The 21,255-nt window shown below is 38.6% G+C and overlaps 1 protein-coding gene across 1 annotated transcript in view; it reads right to left on the bottom strand.

The window, feature by feature from the left end:
- Positions 1 to 813: 813 nt before the first annotated feature.
- ADAMTSL1 (ADAMTS like 1) overlaps positions 814 to 21,255 on the bottom strand; it is a 4,128,157-nt gene continuing 4,107,715 nt past the window's right edge. Inside the window, exon 29 of the mRNA XM_044061207.1 lies at positions 814 to 6,239. Coding sequence (XP_043917142.1) covers positions 6,133 to 6,239 — 107 coding nt within the window. The 3' untranslated portion in view covers positions 814 to 6,132. The remainder of the gene's footprint in view (positions 6,240 to 21,255) is intronic.

Raw genomic sequence — 21,255 nt, 5'->3', positions numbered from 1 at the left:
ATATTTATTTAATTTTGTAAGGCAAACTTTGCAGATCTGTTGTAATCAGATTACCACAGGTGAAATAATTCTGCTGATCAAAGCAGACCCCTTCTCAAAATCTTGCCATCCTAAATAAATAATTATGGCAGCTTACAATACTCTGCATTTATTAATATTGTGTGTCTGCAGTTTGCCTGGTTAGGTGGATTGTTTGAACACCTTTGTACTGTCCATGTTTTTTGGAGTTTATTATCTAACTGCAAAGGCTGTTCCTACGACAAGGAAGAAGAATCTTCCTACATGCATGTTGCTAACAGTTATATATCGATGGCTTCAAAATACAATTACGGAGAAATATTCAGATAATGTAGATTCTGTGTGTAGCCTGTTCTTGTGCTCTTCCACCATGAAATTTTTTTTGTTTTTTTTGCACATGTCAAACCCACTCATGTGATCTGCTATAGCATTCTGGATGCCTGTTAACGGATCAAGATGATATATGATATATTTTTAAATCTTAGACTCAGTCAGAATACCATACTTTCTGGCTTGCAAAGATTCAATATGAAGTTACTTTCAGTGGCTATCAGCGTTCTTCATCTTTTACTACAAAAGGCTCAGTAGATTTATGGTTCCAGGCAAGGTAAAGAATGCAGCTGCATATGATAACACAGTCAAATACTTGTGACTTTGGTGTCTGAACAGCTTTAAGCTCTCAATGTATGTGAAATAACAAAAAACTAGCAAGGCAATGTTATTTGTGTTTTATTTTGCAATTTTATATATATATATAAATACATATATATGTATACATATATATATTTAGGTGCACTGTATTTGGTGTAAATGCGGGTTTGTTGATATATGCAGATGGTTGACAGGTGTGTGAGATTGTATATATGTTGCAGCCTGTCAGATGACATGGCTATTAGTCCTGGAAGACTAGAAGAACTAACTTTATCCAAATAATTTATCAGATCTTCTGAACCTCTTGTAGGTATTAAATGTATCAGGTATAGCAAGTTAGAAATCTTTCAACTATTAAAGTGGCATCCCAGCTCTTATATATTGGCATGAAGGTGTAAATCTGTTAGTGAGTTCAGGACAGCAACCTTTAGTCTTTCTATAGGTCAAGTATATCCAAGCAATATTGACTTGTGCTGGTTCCTCCCCATTCCTCCCTCCTTCAAAGATGGTGGTATATTGGTTTTAAATTGAGACTCCTTTTTATATCCTCTGCCAGATATACATTTTAGAAAGATAAGCAGGAGGTAAATGGACTCATTTTTTAATTACACAAGGATAAGAAATCAAATTTTATAAGATGTCTCAAGCACCAATGAGGAGAAACGCTTTTGCTATGGCAGGGAAGCAACTATGACTGCACCAGCCAATGGATAGAAGGTTATAGTCACCTCTGAGATATCACAGCCCATTTCTGCAAGGAGGGAAACATGAGGTGAGCTATCACAGTATTGGGTTCCTCTGCATTTGCTGACAGTAACTAGATTTAGCTAAATGATTGTAGTAATGTTCTCTACGCTTGTACCAAGCATGAATTAAAGGATTTCTATCAATATGCCCTTATCAAAGTTCTGAGAGAACTGAGTCCATGAAATGTGTTCTTTTACAAAGTTAATACTCTCCCCACACACTCTTATAAGGAGTTGTTTTGGAGTTTGGTTCTGGATCATTGTTTGCTATCTGTTTTCAGATTTCAATATCAGAAATTCCAATTAGATGTACAGTTCACTAGAACAGCCAAGATACCAGGACTTCCTTCACATCTTGATGCCCACAGTTTTGCTAGCTTGATACACAGAGCTCTAATATTTTGAGGAGAGCAGGAAGCATGCACTAGGTGGCATCTGAGCAGTCAGGGAGTATTAGATGGACAAGATGCATGTCTGAAAATATAGAGACAAAACAATAATATGTGCCACATGTGACCAGTGTTTGACTAGTTGCCTGGTTTCTACACAGCTGACCGGGGAAGGGAGGACACAGTGGCAGATGGTAGTAGCTCTCCACTCTCCAGGAGCTGGGTAAGGGAATGTCAATATAAATGCCTCATTACATGAGCAACATATTGATGCAGAAGTGACCAGCTATCCATTGCTGTCACTTCACCTGGGTACCTAAAGAGAGTACAAGATGAATGACATTTAACATTAAATAGACAGCTATAGATGGATTTCTAATTCATTATCTCTTGCTCCCTTTGCAAAAGTCACTGAATGAGTTACCAGAAGGTTAATTCTCCCTTCTTTCAAGGGAGCATTTTAGTAATTCTCCCTTCTTTCAAGGGAGTATTTTAGTACTTTCATGAGCTAATTAGTGCATATTGCTTTAGAAACTGTGACTTTCTCTAGAAGTGCCAGGTGAATTTTCCTTTTTGTCTCCGTGCCTGATCAGATGCTCTTTTCCAAATGGAAGACATCTCTTGGTTAAAAAAAACAAACTTATTTTGTTATGTAGTACAGCTATTCTCAGACCACTGAGGCAAAACACAACCTTTGCACATAAAATCTTACTTCCTTGTGACCTTCTGTTTCTCAGGAGTCAAAGTTCTATATAGCATATTAAATGTGAAGGCAATCATTATGGTCAGGTGTCTAACATTCCATTTTGGACTGGATCTTGGTACACTTTAGAAAATTAGGAGCTCATTGTCTTACATAGACCTCTTTGGCACTAATTTTCATACTACTTCTGTCCACAAAAAAGAAGCACAGTGTTTTGAAGCAAAGAATGTGTTTAACAATGACTCTGATGTATGGATACCATAGACTGTATAAGAAATATGTACCGCATTGTAGATACAAATCAGTATTGTAGAAACAAGGAGCTGTTTACCAGCCATGCTGAGTTTTACCTATGCTAGCAAACTAGGTCACTACTAAAAAAGCTGCTAAAATTCTGCTGGCTAAAGTCATCCATCTTCCATAGATTTCATACGTATATGTCTAAGGTGGTAAAGAAATCTTTCTATGTTGCTCAAGCAAGGGCATGACATCTAGGTTAAAGGAAGCCATCATTCCATTGGATTCGGCCCTCATCAGACCCATCACTGAGTACACACCCCCTTCGGCATCTACCTGACCAGGTACATGCAATTACTGCAATGTCCACTCAGGTTTCTCACAAAAAGAATATAGACTGTACACAGCATGTCCTATGCAGATTGCCTCAAAACCCTATGTCTATATTCTATTTCTTACAGATTGTTGACAGGTGATCTATGACTGGTATACAAGGCAACCTTGGATCCCATGCTGATGGACTTTTTGCATATCTGCAAAATGAACAGTATCAGAATTACTTGATCTAGGGGTTTAAACTTTGCTTTCAACATGAATAGGACTTCTTGGATGGACAGGTATGTGAATCAGAGGTCTTCCCTAACCCTATTCAAGAGAACCTAGATCAGTAGATGGGAAGTCATATACACTGGGTCTAGTATCTATGTCTCTAATGACAGGTGTAGCATGTAAATCTTGTCCTAGCTTACATATACTCATTAAAATAACCTCCAAGACTCAAAAACTTGCATGATACATTTGGGAAGCATGGCTAGAGTTACAAAGGCCAGCGCATAAACTTGTTGGACACATTTGGGATGCTTCACTAGGTTTATAAAGGCCTCAGTGGTTGTTATTGGATACACCTATGAACCTATGATTCATTAGACTTCAGTAAATTAAATTATTATGAAAGTTAAGCAGATATAAATCCCCACATTTTAAATCCTGCACAGTTTATTATTGCTTCTCTTCTGTGGTTGAGTCTTTATCACTATAAATGTGCGAAGGTGTGGTACCTATACGACATTAATTAGAATAACTCCCAAAACATTTCTCATTTCCATGTAGGTGATCAGACCTCTGCAGTGTGCCAGGCAGTGCTAAGCTGAAGAAGTCCAGTTTTGAACATGTTTTGTAGAATGATGAACTAGACAAGTGACATCTAGCCCTGACTAAAGATCAGGTGTTTTTTTCGACTCTTGTTCTTGGCCTTAGAACTCTGACTCCAGTCCTTACTATTATTTTCCATTACAGAAAGCTATAAGGAAGGAGTGTACAACAGAAGGTAGAAAAGCATGCTATCCACACACTGACTTCCTATGGGCATTTAGGTTCTTCAACACTGACCTCCTCCCCAGTGTGTGACAACACATTTCATGAGGTCAGGGTTAGTGTCTTACTGGTAGGGATATGGGCCTGTGACAGTCAGGAGAAAGAATTCACACCTGAATGTGCAAATGAATCAAACTCTTGCACATTTCCCTAGTGCTGAATCAGCACTGCCTTACCAACATAGTGTGTCATATTCTGCCATTTTATACATATCACTTTAGGTGAGATGATACTATCCTTTTCTTGTTAGCCAAAAGTGAATTGATATTACTACATGAATGCATAATTCAATACTGGCTGGATAGATTTGTGTCCAAGAGACTCCCTGTTTTGAGGAATAGTCTCCCTCTCCACGTAAAGCAAAGTACCTCATTAACTCTTTTGAAGCGCAACCCGGATAACTGGATGGGGAACAGAAACTACACCCCTGGGATTCCACCTGTGTCCCTGCTTGACAGTGGCATAGGGTGCAGCCTTGTTGGAACATGGGATAAATTCTTGGCTAGGCTTGTAAGGACCTCAGGACCAATAGCCTAGTAATGTCCTATGATTCTATGAATAAAACAGTGGCAAGACACAGGGAAATGAATATGATTTTCATGGTTTCAGACACAAACTTGAGTCACAAATGAGTTTGTGAATGCTGTAATGTTTTCAAAATTAGTAAAGCAGTGATAAAAAGGGAGGAGTCACACTCATGCAGTGGATAGCATTACCTCCTCACTGCACTTGTGACTCCAGTTTGGATGTTAGTTGGGGGTGCTTTCTCTGTGGAATCTCCTCATCTTCCCCCTGTGTCTATGGGCAATTTATGTCTTTTTATTTATCTCAAAGATATGCCATAGGTGAACTTACAATTCTCAAACTACCTCGAGATGTGCATGCCATGTGAGTGAGTGTGTTTATTTGAGTGCACATGATGTGTGTCCTGCAATAAACTGGTGTCCTATCTGTGAGAAATGCATCTCTGCTTTACACCAACTTGATTTCTAAGGTAGGCTCTGGCTACCTTGTGATCATGAACTGAACTAATCTGGTAATCAGTAAATGTAAAAAATCAATGACAGTTTCCTGTATATGAGATTTCTTAGTAAAGTGCCTGTTAAGAGATTTGACAACTGTACAAGTTAGATTTAACAGAGACGCTCCATATTTGTGTGCATACATGCACACTAAGCACAGTTTAGGATTCACTGTTCTTCAATGTGCTATAGAATGAGACTTCATATACTGCCCCTTTCTTGACTCTTAGTTGCCCTGCACACTGGCCATTTCTGATCCATGATTTCAATTTATACATGCATATATATACATCCATCCATCCATAACACGCAAAATGCATCTTTTACAACTGGAACTTTTGTAGGCAGTTCATACAGTCACTTTACTGTCTTGCCTTATTCTTCGGTACATTCTTGTTGCTGGCAGTGCTGCCTTCTTAATCAGAAGCTGCATATATATATTTGCTGAACAGAAAAGTATTCACCAGTTTGTGATACGGATCCATGGCAGACTATTGTTTCTCTATTTTTTTCTTTCTTGTTTATATTAGCATCTCTTATTTTTATAATACTGCATTTTTATTCTTTTTGACTTCTGGTTGACTCATTCTTGAAAACATTCTTGTATCACATTTGTGAAGAGGCTCTTCAATTTCAGATCCATATCGTAGTGGAATTGGAAATCCAGTAAAGTCTAGTATTAAATACATAAGTCTTTTTCAAGGCTTTTCTGTCCTTATCTAGTTTATTAAAATCTGAATGACTTCAAAAGCCTTTAGTCTTTTCATATTTGCAGCTGCTTTCACTGAAATAAATGTGTCTTTCCACTTATCTAATAAAGTCTAAAGCTTTTAATGCCAACACCAAAAACTATATATCTGTGATATGTTTTCAGTTGTGGCGTATCTCTTTCTCATTGCAAAAAAAGTCTGCATTTTTTTCTTCCAGTGCTGTGGAACAAAGTTTTGTCAAGTGTAAGGAGTCCTTATCTCCTTCTAGGCCACCTTCTTTCTTCATGCATCCTGACAGGATTCACAGCAGCGCAGTTTAAACTGGGAAAGCTGGCAGAGTTTTAGCTGTTTCACCTTCTCACAGTATCTTGTTGTATCTCTGCATTCCACTGTTGAGTATATAAAAACAGAGCATCATTAATATTACTATAATTTTGCATTTAAAGCAAGTACACAGTGTTCATTATCTTGAGTAAGAACAGTATTTAAATCTAAATTACTTTTTATTTAAGGAGAATTAAATGGTATTATTCAGATTATTCAGAACAAAAATAAAAGGTAACTTACTTAAATGACTGAACTCTCTCTTTTTAAGTAGTACTTTACGTTATCTTGATATTTAAATTAAAGGAATAAGAAATATAAATTTGCTATAACTAGGCATTGTTTCCAGCCACTGAAACCATATGAAGTCAAAAACAATAAATAATCAGATAACAAATTGTCAAAATCTCTCTTTATCCAGTGTTAAGTACTGGGTACAAATTCCCAACATGTTGAGTGAGCTCTTCTTTATAATGTGTAACTTTACTCTGAGCTGGTGCGACCTCAGAGTTAGTAAATTTAGAGAACTAAAGTGTGGGATCAAAGCCTCCTTGTCAGGAGGCACAACACCCCCCTCAAAAACATTGTTCTTTATTGTGTAACATTAGCATTTTTGATGTGATAAGATTGCTATTCAAAATAATAGGTTAGTAGGCATGGAGACCACAGAGGAAAGTAACCCAATTCCCCCAGAGCACGCCCTGGTCTTCTGACTTGCTCCGAGTCCCACAGTTGGCAAATAAAGATTGAGAGAATCAAACCCTATACTGCAGAAAGCAGCTGTTTAATAGCTCATATCATTAGTTCTCTGCTCTAACTGCCATATTATTTTTAGGAAGAAACCAGAATACCTGGAGAAAACCCATGTAGACACTGGGAAGAACATGAAGAATCTACAAAGGTAATAAGCAAATATCAGAAATGAACAACCCAGTCATGAAGCTGTAAGGCAGAATCTTTTGGTCTATATCACGAGATCGAAACCTTAGGTAGTTGAATACCTAAAGGTCGAGCTCTAAATATCAAAATGTAAAAATTGTGAACGGGCGTTTCCACAAAGGGAAACAAGTAGTTTGGCTATTACGTGGATTTTGCCCTTTTTACACTGTAGAGCGATCTTGGAGTTGGTATATTTAGCTAGGGGTGTGGGGGGCACAGAGCCCCACTTGATTTCTGTTTAAAACTTTTTTTTTTTTAGTTTGGCCAACGGCATTGTTTCTCAGTGTGGAAACGGCTATTCACGATTTTTACATTTCGATATTTAGTAATTGACCTTTAGGTATTCGACTACCTAAGGTTTTGATCTTGTACTATAGACCCAAAACTTTAACCAGTGAGACACCCTGCCACCCTTGTGTGGACCAATGAACATTGTCACATCTTTGCTGTTTAAACAAGAAAAGCTGGGGTATGACAAACCACAGCCAATTTACTAATTAGGATTCCTGTAAATTCAAAGGAACTTCTAGCATGCAAGTGACTGGTGCCTCATGCTTTCCATAACGAATGAATTAACAACCCTCAATACCATATTTAATAGATGGCTATTGTTTACAAAGCCATCTGTCTTGAAGCTTTTGCATTGATTAGTTGAAGCACTAGCATCCAGTGACCAAACCATTCCTAGCTGCTTGGAGTAGCTGTCCTGCTGTAGGATAGCATCAATGGCTCGAGAGCGAGAGAGAGGGAAAGAGAGAGAGAGAGAAATGGTAATAGTTGATGTGGCACCCCTACCCCATGTAAAATGGGAAAAAGGTGGGATGATGGTGATGCTGACAATTGTTGTTTCTATTGTAGATCTCCTCTAACCTTAGTTACACCTATCTATGGGTGTCGCCCAATTCTGACACTGCTCCCCTATGGCTAATTAAGGTTGTATTTGTTCAGACAAAAGCAACACCTGAAATGCCCACAGAGATACCTTACTGAAAGGACATAAGGCCTAAACAATATGCCCTGGATGGACTGACTCAATGCCCTGTCACTATACTCAGTATCCTAAGATGTGACCTGTGCCTGGCATACAAGGGAATCCTATGCCCAATACTGACAGATTTACTGCACATCAGCAAGTCAAATGTTATCATTATCAGAAATACTCAGTTAAGGTATTTAAACTTCTTCTGCAGTATCAAGAGAATGGTTTGGAAGTGCAGGTATATATTGCAGGGGATACCTCTGCTTTAGAACAGACTTCTCACCCATTGCTCTAGAACAGACTCCTCATCCAGGTAAAACAAAGCTCATCCCTGTCCATTTTCAAACATAACTTGGCTCTATGTATGGGAGGCCTGACCCTGTACTACTAATGGACAGAGACAAGCTCCTAAATGCTTAACCAATGCATGGGTCCCCTCAAATTGTCTATGGTATGATCCCAATTATTCTCATTAGGATCGAATTATAGACTATGGGACGGCCATAGTAACATCAAACAGGATAGGCTAATTCAACCACCAAAAGGGAAACTGGCAAGGTGGCCCGTAAGGCAGCTAGTCTAGAACTTACCAATAAACCTATAACACAGCAGACATCATCATTCTGTTTAACCTGAAATTCACTCATCTAGCCACCTATATTTACCACCTGTCCCAGACTCTAACAATGGGTGGCATTTATAAAGGCAATATTCTAACACTTTGATGTCAACACATGGATTTTATTGTGACCGTGCCACCTGGTATATCTGGAATGGATCTACTTGAAAACAGCGAATACTCACATTATTATTCGTTGTTCCTGGAGTTCTGTATAATGAATATTCGATAAAGTCAGGCTCGATGAAGTGGGATTTGATAATGTAGGTATTCGATGTTTGCAAGAAGATCTATCTGGAACTGGGCTTCTTTCTCCAAAATCACAGAGTGAAGCCAGTTCTGTTGGTGGAGTGTTATAAAGCCTTAACTATGAACCAGATGACCCAAGTTTGAGAAGTGTCTCAAAATCATGTAGGAGGTGGCAGGGAGGGAATGGAGGGGCTACTCACACCTCTCAGTGCAAAGAAGTGCAGTACAAGAGCACACAACGTGTTCACATTCCCTTGTGGAGACAAGAGAAATGTGTACAACATGCACACGTCTTATGAAAATTAATGACAATCCTTTTCCATGCCCACTGCATATCCTCCTACAGCTCTTATTGGGCTTGTATGAGGAGGTTAGGGTTAAAGCAAGAACCTCCCCACCATCAGCACATATGATTGTTCCACTCCTAGTTCATCTGCTCATCACCCCAGGAACTAAGGCACTCTCTAGCTCTGCCCAAAGGAACAAATTGGTCATTATGGTAGCAGGGGGGATGGCCAAAGAAGAATAGAGAAAAAAGGAACAAAAATGATAGTCAGAAGTAGTAGCATTTTCTTATCAGGTCTGTTCACTTTTCAGTTGACGGTATAGTTTAAAGCCATTTCTATCACCTTTGAAGCTTACCAGCAGGATCCCTTCTATAAGGGTACTCTTCCTGACTTCCTCAGTTGCTATTATCCCCTTTCATTGCTTTATCTCCAGAAAAAGTGAACATCTGATGTTCAAGCATTCCTGGAAAATGTGGACAACTTTACATATGACAATATGCTATGGCCTTAGAGTGCTGCAAAATGCTCTTACTGTTGTCACTAGACTGTCAGTTGTCTTGCTGGTTTGGGAAGGTAGTGGTATTAGAGGGTGCACCTTTCAACCTCCCCCAGGCCATGACAACTGGTAGAGCAGCGATTCCTCTTCATTAAGCTAGCATCTTAGCCAAGACACCCTGTCATTCAGATCTGCTGTGATTGTTATCAGTGGAAAACATAAAAGATGAGGTGGGCCACACAAAGCTCTATGCCTTTCAAAATTTCAGAAAAGGAGGCATCGTGTAGCTTTGGTTATTTTTTTCTTTTTTTTTTCTTTTTGTTCACTAAGAGCTTCAATGGACAATGATGAACAGATCATATCTCTTTCGATGTACCAGTATGCAATATGGTCCTGGACTGCCCCAGTTTAAATCTAAATATACCCATCCAATGCCACCAGTCTGATGGTCCTTTGTTTAAAATGGTTGTTCAGAATCAGTTGCTATATAATGTGAACAACAAATGATTATTATGCTACCCCATCACTACATCTGCCAGAGGAGTGTGTGTGTGTGTGTGTGTGTGTGTGTGTGTGTGTGTGTGTGTGTGTGTGTGTGTGTGTGTGTGTGTGTATGTGTGTGCGCATGCATGTGTGTGCATGTGCACATAAGCACACATGCACGTGCAACATGCACATGCACGCGTGCATGTGCGCTTATGTGTACAGCTTCTATCATCATTGCTGACAATAATAAAGAAGTCCCATCTTCAGAATACCTGGTTATTATCTTATACCCTATGGTTATTGCTACCTCTTACACCATGTCAGACACCAAGTCTATCTGGCAAAGGCAATATACTTTCTTCAACACCCTATGGTCTCATTGCAGGCTAGATGATACTTTCTCCACCTGTCACTCTACAGAATATTTCTTATTGGCAATGTTACAAGTTCCACTTTCCAGCCTCTACAAGAGAGGCATTTATGTATGCAAACCCGAGGCAGGAATCTCATATCTTGTCTTGTAATCTATATATAGTAAAAAAAAAAAACAAAGCTATCCAAGTCCTCCAAGACTCCTGAAAGGGCACTATTTCACATATACAAAAAAGCAAAAATACACAGGAACAGGTGGAAGGTGCGGTACAAGTAAACTGTGTAAACTTGAATTAAAAAACAAGTACTGAACCAACACAGCTGGGCAAAAACTACTTGTTTATTAGTCTGAAGAAGAGATAGTGTTATCGTGAAAGCGCTCACTTTTTATTACTTTCTATTTTGTTTAATAAATAGAGGATTTTGCCCAGCTGTGTTGGTTCGGCACTATTTCACATACAGCCTGTACCAATACCCATTTTGTTACAAGAAATCAGTAATCTAAAAAGATGGTGCCTTAGGCGGATAGACTGTTGTAGTTATTGATTACTCCACTGTCAGGAATACAGACTCTGCAGTCATCTAGCTGAAAAGGAGGCACATTTTCAGACTTGTCAGATTTCTTTTACCTGCAGAAAATATGCATCTATCTAGCTACTAATAATTGGTTCCAGTCTACATACAGTACCTTTATTCCTGGGGTTACTGCCTATCATTGAATCAAAACACTAGTAGTGAGTAGGCATGTTCATATTTATTAAAACTCACATAGACTCAAGTCTTCTCCCAACTTACCTCATGATTTAGTATAAGCTCAGATCCTTCTCAACAGAACAAATGCTTACTTTATCACTAATTACAGGTCCTCCTCTGTGTTCCAGGATGAACATACTGAACACCAATACATCCTCCCACAGGTAGGATCATACCTCTCAACTGTACAGATTTGTTCAGAATGCTTCATATTTTTGATCTGTTCCTTATAAAATGTGTGTTTTTCTGGATTTTTTTTGAGACTGCTGAGGTAATAGAGGTGGGTAGGGAGTTCCAAATTGTGTCTATGTTGTTAGGAAAGAGGGGAGTCCCCTTCTGTGTTGTTGTTTTTTGTGACCTTGACTAATTTTTTGTTAATAGCGAGGAGTTGTCTGGTTTTAGCTTGTGGTTCTAATCGATTAGCCAGAGATGTTTTTTTCTGGGAATAATAGGAGATTGTGGGCAAAGGATAGTTGATGATACTTTAGGAGATTATGGAATTCAAGCCAGTCAAGTTGTTTTAGGGAATGGCAATGGTGGGAATGGTAGGGGGTCAACGGTCGCAAATTTTGCAATTTGATTGTAACAAGTGTTGAGTTTGGCAATTTCAGTTTTGGGTAAGTTGGTGAGAATGGTTGAGGCATAGAATAAGGTAGAAAGAAGGTGAGTTTAAGCAATTGTTATCCTACCAGGTTGTGCTAGGAAAGGTTTATTTTTATATAGACTGCCCATTTTTTGTGGATATTTTTAATGGTTTGGTTTATATGCTGATCAAATTTGAGGTTATCAATGGTAACTCCTAGCAATTTAGTGTGAGTGTCAGGGGAGATAATGGTGCCATCTCTGGAGACGATATTAAATGGGATGGGTGTGATAGTAGATTTGTTGCGTGTAAAAACCAATAGTTTGTTTTTTGGGGGGGTTTAGTATTAGGTGTTTGTTAAGAAAGCAGTTTTCAGTGGTATGGAAGGCATGTTTGGTTATAGAGAGAAGTTTCTGATGGTCATTGGCTGAACAGAAAGTGTAGAGTCATCAGTGTATTGCATAACTGCTGCATCTTGACAGATGCTGTGGAGATTATTGGTGAAAATGGAGAATAGGAGGGGACCTAAAATGGAACCTTGTGGGACTCCTGTGGTGATGGGTAGCAGTAAAGATAGGCTATTGTCCCACCGTACTGCTTGTTGTCTTCCTTGTAGATAATTCTGAAACCAAGCTAGGGCTTGGTTACTTAGGCCAAGGTCAGTAAGGGCTTGTAATAGTTTAAGGTGGCTGACCATATCAAAGGCCTTGGATAGGTCCAGAAATATGGCAGAGGTTAGTTTGCCTGTGTGTTTGTTTTGGTTGATGAGGTTTGTGAAGGAGAGTAGGCCAGTGGTAGTGCTATGAGCTGGCCTAAATCCATGCTGGGTAGTAGGAGAGAGAATTTGGTTGTAAAGTAGGTATGGCATAAGTTGGTGGTGAATGCATTTCTCAAGTATTTTGGCTAGTGGAGACAGAATGGCTATGGGGTGATAGGTGGTGAGGTCGGTGGAGGTTCCAACTTTATGGAGGGGGATAATATAGGAGGTTTTCCAGGTGGGTGGTACTGAGGTTTCTGAGATAGATTCTGTTTAGTAGGATAGATATGGGAAAGGCAAGTTCATTAGCAGCCAACTGATGGAATTCAGCAGGTAACCCATCAGCTGCTAGTGTGGTAGGTTTAAGTTTAGTTGGCAACCTTTTGACATAGTTGGTCAGAATGGGTTCAATTTGGAAGGTAGTTTTGGGTCTATCTACAGATTCTGGGTAATTAGTGGTGGCGGCTGTAGGCTGTTTTGAAACAAGGTTAGAAACAGTTTTGCTGGCATATTTGTTAAACGTGTCTGGTATATTTGTGATTCCATTAGTGGAGGTAGGAGATGGGGTGGAGGGTCTGCCAGGGTGGAGTAAGTTGTTTATTCCTGACCAGAATTTCTTGGTGTTGTTTTGATGCTTGTTTTGTGGCTCTAGGAAATAGTTCTTTTTATCTAGGACTGTTTTTTTTTGTCTCATTTCTGAGCTTTTGGAATTGTACCTTAGCTGCTGGTGTTTTTGTGGCTCTCCAGATATACCAGGCTTTGTTCCTTTCAGAAATTCTCTTTTTAGTCTCCCTGGTAAGCCAGGGGGCTGTTTTTGTTTTGAGTTTAGTGGTACTAGCTGGAGTATGGACATTTCTAGGAAAGTGTTATTGAAATGGTTTACTGCTTCTTCTAGAGGTAACATTTTCAGTATGTTCCAATTATGGTGTTTTAGTTCGAGTTTGAATTTGTTGGGGTCAAAGTGTTTTGTATTACGGGTTGTTAGCGATCTGGGGGTAGTGTTGGACTGGGTTTTGAATTTTAATAGGAAGGTGGGTTAATGGTCACTGAGGGAGTCTGGGAGGACGCCTGCATGGTATGAGGTGCTGGTCCTATTAATTAAGATCCAGTCTAGGAGGCTTTCTTTGATTTTTGGATTACCTCGTCTAGTGCTAGTTTGGATAATTTGTGAGAAATTATAGAGGTTAATATGGTTGGTGGGGTTAATGGTTGAGCAGGTATTCCAAGCTATGTTGAAATCACCGATGGTTTCCTGGGGAAGGTTTTGGTTTGTCCAGTGAAGGAAGGCTTTAAGTACTGAATTAGTATGATGGGTTTTGGTCTATTAGTAGGTAATTTGTTTGAGGAGAGGGTGGCATTAGCTGGGGAGGTTTGCATAGGGTTAGGCCCTGGATTAGGGTGTATATCTCCCGCAAGGATCAGTTGGTAATTTATATGGTGCAGGAGTTTAGTAAGTTTAATTAGGATGACTATGTACTTGTTAGTAGTAGGTGATTTGGGGGTGACTGTGAGTACTGTAAATGAGTTAGGTGCTATAATGTTATGGTAGAGATTTGGTGATATGTGTTGGCTGTAGTGAGGAGCACAGGTAAGGATCCTCAAGAAAAAATATCAGTAAGCTTGATGAAGGTAAGCTACCCTAAATCAAGCTTTATTTTGTTGAAATACTACTATTACAAGCCAATTTGAATGATATACAGTAGGGTACCCTATATCAAGCCTTATTTTGTTGATATGCTACTATTAAGAAGCCAATTTGAAAGATATTCAGTAGGTTGAATGTGGGGACCAGCAAGGAGCAGAGATAGGCTTTCAAATTAGGGGGGGCTTGAGAGCACGTAGCGTGCTAAAGCAACAGTACAGCAGAGCTAGGACACTTTCTTCTCAGCTATGGCTGCTGTGGTGTTCAGGGATTTACTACTGGGATAGGGACTTAACTGCAGTTAGCACCTTGCCAGCTACCAGTCCAGTGAAACAGTAGCAGAGTTGAGTAACAACCTGAATTATTAAACTATTAAAGAGCTTGTTTTCAGCTTGATTTTTGGTGTTTTCACAACTTGCAGTAGTTTTGGGCGAGGGTTTGATTCCCGAATGGAATAAAAGAGACAAGAGAAATAAATGAGCAATCTTATAAGGGAGATTGATAATATCTTTTGCTATATAGAGTAGTTGTTAGCACTTGTTTGGGGTAATAAGTAGAAAAAAAGTAAGGTCTTGACTATTGTGCTAAGGGTAGGAGATACTTTAATTATTTAGCTGGCCAGAATTGAGGTAATATTTAAGAGTAGGTCCAGGGAAGAAATAGAATGGGTCACAGGTTGCTGGGGGAATAGGGGTTTGTTAGTATGCTGTTAGTTCTAAGAGGGACGTCACTGCCCAATAACTAGTGGGATCAGGTAGAGAATTATGAACAAAACCAAATATTTTGGCCAGCAGGTGGCGATGCATGCTGTAAATGGAAGCCAATTGTTAGGGGGTAATGGTAAGGTATGGTCGCAGAGAGAGCGAAATGAAAGAGAGTGAGTTAGACTTGTTAGACCGGTATTGTGGTCTGTGAGCCTTAGTATGAGAAGGAGTGCTGAAATAGGAAAGTAGAAGGGGTTCCTAGGAGGAGACAGTGAGAGAAAATAAGAAAACTATCTGGTCATGGCAATGCCATATGTTCCAATTAGTATGCTATGCTACGGAGCAGGAATAAGGTGGAAATAAGACAGAGGACAGCCCTTGGGTTAATGGTAACAATACCTTAACCACAATACTTTACACATCATAATTAAGCTTGGAGGCTAACTCATTTGAAAAGAGCTGACCGCTGTTACAATTCCGGCTAGGTTAGCAGATGTACATTGCTGGAAATCTATCACTTTAAATCAAAATATCCTTAAGATAGTTAAATACACTGGTTCTGCAGACAGCACTAGCGGTAGCAAGCTAATTAATATCAGGAAATCTATCTGGAAATCTAACTGAAATATTTCACTTTAAAGCAAATATCCTTAACAGAGTTAAACACACTTCTTCACTCCATGGATAGCACTAGAGCTAGCAAGCTAATTAATATCAGCTTAAGTAGCTAATTTATGGCGGCCAGTATACACATTTATTTCTCAATATACTAAGCATGCTGAGTACGATCCCACCAACAGTGTTGAATAAAACAATTGTTACACTTGCAATCCTTGTCCTTAAACACCAGAAATGTGTCAATGAACACTTTACAAGAAATAGTAAAAGCTCAATTACATCTGGAGAACACACATGGTGGACTGGACACACATGGTGGACTGGTAGTGCAGGGAGGGGCAATCTGTGACTGGTGCCCAAACACTGAGGGATTTAAAACCTCGGACCTATTTTTGGCTTTGTTTAGGTTTTTTGTGCTAAGAGTTTGAGAGCTATGGGTGGGATTCCATCATCACTATTGACCAAGTTTCACACACGCACTCCAACTCAAAAAGTAATCGAACTTTATTGGGGTCAGACAACAACCCGGTTGCTTACCAAGACACACTTCTCCTAAACATCTTCAATTGAAGCCTCTTTACAGGACAGGTATGTAAATAATGGAGAAATGCCATAATAATCCTGCTTCCTGACAGTATACCACACCCCCATTCCAGGTAACTAGGTCCATCAATCTCAGTAGTTCTATCTGCAAAGCTGTGGAAGGTATTACTGTAGAACTAATTAATAAAGGACTGTAGACCCTTCACAGTTCTCCTATGTTAAGGATGGATTGTGTCTTCTTAATCCTGTTAACTTCTTTTAAAAAGAAGCTTCTTTCCTGTTAGCTTCTTCTAAAAACTCACCAAAGCCCAGAAGAATGACTTCTCATCTATACTGCTTATCGGTACTTAGCCAAAGCATTTGCTAACTTCCTGCATTTTAGCATTATAACCACTGTATGGACTTTGTTCAGCTGCAGTGCTCCACCACATACACACTATAAACCACTTCTACTCAATACTACATGACTAGATATAATCGTGCTTTACTGTACATACTAGATATTTATATACGTTTATTAATAATGCATATGATTTGAATGTTTTCTTCTAATCAGTTATATTGCAAAATTGATGTGCTTCATTCTTGAATTTGTTTTTGCTTCACTGGTCATGTGACTGAATGGGATCTGTGGATGTGGACCCAGTTAATAAGACTGCAATAAAAATAATAAAAATATAAACAGATACATACATACATTTATTATTTTATTTTAATTTGTTAACTCTGGTAAAATACTGATCCCAATGGACAATTTCTGTGCTCAGCCCAGAAGAATGCAACAATAGACACAAGATAACAGAGCTGACATTTCTAAATGGTGCATGCACTGTGATGATTAGATAAGAATGTCTTATAAGCACGCTATCAACACTATAATTATACAACTACAGCTATAAAAAATATAACTAAAAACACAATTGTCAGCATTTAAGCTGTAAGGCAAGTTTACACCTAGCTCAAAATGTAGCTTGCTCTTTTCATGGGGGATCTGAGGTGGTATTTATATTGCATAGGGGAAATTTGGACAGGTACAACTGTCTGGGTGGTGACTTTATTCCTAAACAAACAATCAAATAAACAAGTAACTAAATAAATAAAGAAGTACTAAACATCTAGTAACGCTGGTAAGGTAGCATATGGTTATAGAGATGATGGTAGGAGTTATGGTAAAAGCAAGAGCCGTCACGTTCGGTGTCTGGGAAGGTTTTCAAAGGATACCAGTGGATTACACATAATCCAGTAAAAACATTTCAAGACAAAAACATAAAAAAGTTTGAAAAGTTATAAGAACATTTTGATTAGGTTAACAATAGGCTCCTAACACTGTAATTTTCATCAGTATTACTGTAGTTTGTAATGTGTAGAGGTATGAAGCTCTGACAATGACTCAAACAATCAGTGTTCAAGTAGCAGGAGGGGATCAAACAGCCAAGGTCTGTGTCCCCAAAGTGGGGGTGGGTGGCACCAGTGAGTTCTACCATGGCACTAGAATATGTTTTATCAAATGATGCTCAGAGAAAGAACACTGGATGCAAGGACTGGGCATGTGCTGAGCCATACCGAGCAATGTGCAACTATAAAAGCTGCAATCAGCAAATGTGCAGAAGCATGCATATGCCATTTGACTACCATTGCAGGAACTGCTTGGCAGTGTGCACTCCAGCCACTGGGGCAGTAGGGGGCAGCTCTAGGCAGAAAATCCTAATAGCTGTGAGGATGATGGCCACTGAGTGGGGTAAGCTGATAGTTGTCAGGCAACAAATAATTAAAAAAGTAAAAAAAATACTACATTTTCTGAATGTTATTTATAGTCCTGCCTCATTACATCTGTAGTTTAATTGCATCTTGAAGCATGGTTTCATGTTTGATTTGTAGAAATTACCTTTTGTAAAGAGCAGCATAGAAATATTGCTGCAGGTTATGATGTGACATTCTATAAGTGGCATGTTGAAAATCTTGAATCAAGATATGGTAAAGTTAATGCTAAGAGATGAGATGTCTAAAGAAGTATATTAAACTAACAAATGCTATCCTAACTGTGTTGTCATTACTTAAAACATATTGCAGGCAGCTCACGGTACGTGATGACATAGAAGAGTGTAAGTCTGAAATGGAAACTTCTGGTGTCATTCATGAAAATGGGTAAATGGACTGCCAAGTTAGATTAAAGGGGGTGGGAAATGGCCATCTCAGTGTCACTAATGATAATGATGAAGATGATGGAGGAAATGGCATTCTTCTAGTGGCATTAATGGAGGTAGGGAATACACACCCCTGAGTCATTAATGAGGAATGAGGAATGGGCAATGATGGGATTGGGAAAAGGCATCCTTACTTTGTCATTAAAGGGGTGAGGACTGAACAGCACAGGACACTCTAACATCATTAATGGACAAAAGAGATGTGGCATTTCTACATTGTCATTAACAGGTATGAGGGAACAGTCACCTCAATGTCATTAATAAGGTCAGGGGAATGGACACTGCAATAATATCAACTGAAACAGAGAAATTATCTTTTTCAAACATACCAGCAGATTAGACATAATCCAGTGCTCTGAACTGGGAAATGTTACCAGTGCAGTGAAGGACTGGGCACTTTAGTTTTATTTTCCCATGTGGGATTGGATAGGGATGGAAAGAATAATCAAAAAAAGACTGAGACAGAGAGAGGTGCATGAGTTTCCAGTTTGCTGAATGTTCATGTTTCTGTGATTCATTCTTTTAAGCTCTTGAAATAGAAGAATAAACCAATACCACAAATCCAAATACTATATTTGGAGTTGATTTCTATGTGCTTGGACACAGACTCATTATGAAGATCCTATGGAACATAACAAAGATACTGAATGGATAGAAGAAGTAAAAGAAAGAATAAGAGGTTTAAAGGTACAGGATATGGAGTGGGATGAAGTAACAGACAGAGAGATTGAAACAAAGTTAAGAACAGCTCCTAATTGGAAAACCTCAGGCCTAATTGTAGTACCTAACTTCAGACTAAAAATGTTAATATCTTTACATGAAGATTTAGTCACAAGTAAGAACTATCTGTATGACCACCCCAAATAGACACAATCAGGTTAACAACAGGAAACACAATGCTCCTACTTAACAATGAACCTACAAGCTATCCCAAAAACTGTAGCCCAATAACATGCCTTCCGACGACCTATAATTTATACACTGGAATTGATGCTGACAGAGTTTATAGTCATTTAGAAGAAAACTCAATCATGGCAATAAAACAAAAGGGTAACAAAAGAAAGTCACATGGAACAAAGGGTCATTTGTTACTAAATAAAATTGTAACGGAGAACGGTAAAAAGGGGAAGAATCTAAGTATGGCATGGACTGACTACAAAAAAGCATTTGACTGTATCCCACATTCATGGATAAAAGAGTGCTTAAAATGTATAAGCCACACCCTACACTGATCAATTACATTACAGCAACCTTGAAACACTGGCAAACCACTCTGCAGTTAAGCCATGATAAAGGACAAATTATTATTCCAGGGATAAAAATTCAAAGGGGGATATTCCAGGGTGACTCTCACTGCTCTTTTGCCTTGCCCTTAACCCATTAAGCTGTCTACTTAACTGATTAGGTCAAGGCTATAATTTGCCTCCCTGAAAACAACAAAGCATAAAGACTTCTCATCTTCTTTTTGTAGATGATTTAAACGTGTATATAGCTCATCAGATGAGGAAGTGAAAGCACAACTCCAAGTGCTCAAAACTTTTTCAAATAATATAAGAATGTCATTTGGTTTTGATAAATGTGCAAAAGCAACCTTTAAAGCAGGAAAACTGCACTACTAAAAAAACATCAATTTGGGACAACAATGTGATATAAAAGAAATCGAGCAAGAGGGAGTGTATAAATACTTGGGGAATTGACAAAGGATCAACAATAAAACATGAACAAATGTGAATAAAACTTAGTAAGGAATAGTTTGGAAGACTAAATTTAATATTGAAAACAGCACTGACATCTAGGAACAAAGTTCAAGCTATAAACCAATTTGCTCTTCCTGTCCTAACTTACAGGTTTGGAGTAATTGACTTGCCCCAAAAGCTGATGGATTGATTGGACAGGAAAACCAGAAGGATGCTTCATGCTTATCAAATGATTTATAAAAATCAGTGTATACCTTGACTATATATTCCCTGTTCTGAAGGAAGTATGGGCCTCCTTAAAATTGATTACATGTATAGATCTGCAATCGTAGGACCGCATACATATTTTCTTATCTCACAAGACCCAAATGTAGTGAAAGTTTTAAAACATGAGGGCAATAAGTCTAAGATGAATTCCCTGCTTAGTTTAGTGGAAGCATATCAGTGTCAAGTGTGAATAGAAATCAAACCAGAAGTAGATAAAAATCAGACAGTAACTGAATGTGCCAAAAAAAAAAACAAAGAATATAAGGTGAAGAATCAGATGAGAAGTCAAGAAATGTGGAAAATGCATAAATAAAGTTGCAAATACCAAAAAATCTTGGAACAACCTCATGTTGATCAGTACTGAATGCAGGGATAGTTAAGGAGTGGTGAATTTAAACCAAAAGATAAAAGATTAATATTGGCCGCCCAAGATAGTGGACTATGTAGATGCTGGTTTACAAGGTCAATTGAACATGTGGGAGAAACAGACAAATGTAGGTTTTGTAAGTAAGAATTGGAAACAGTCACGCATCGTGCTGCTGGCTTTGATATACTAATGCCAGAATGACTGTATACTGAAAAGCATAATAATGTGGCAAGACTGTTGAACTGGGGATTGTGTGAACATTATAATACTGAAATAGCTAAAAAACATTGGAAACATGAGCCACAAACCATTATAGAAAATGATGAAGTCTACATCACATGGGATTGCATATTACAAACAGTTTAAAAGATAGATGTGAGGAAACCAGATATAGCAGTCAATGAAAAGAAATCAAATGTTTCATTGATCATTGAAATTGCTTCACCTGGTGACCACAATGTCTTGCATACTGAGAGACACAAAGTCATAAAATACCAGGATTTACAGGCAGAAACAAGG

The sequence above is a fragment of the Protopterus annectens genome, chromosome 2.part0 (assembly GCF_019279795.1).
Source record: "Protopterus annectens isolate FY-2018-M chromosome 2.part0, PAN1.0, whole genome shotgun sequence".
In the NCBI taxonomy this organism is placed as follows: Eukaryota; Metazoa; Chordata; order Ceratodontiformes; family Protopteridae; genus Protopterus; species Protopterus annectens.
This window is presented reverse-complemented; position numbering and strand designations above follow the sequence as displayed.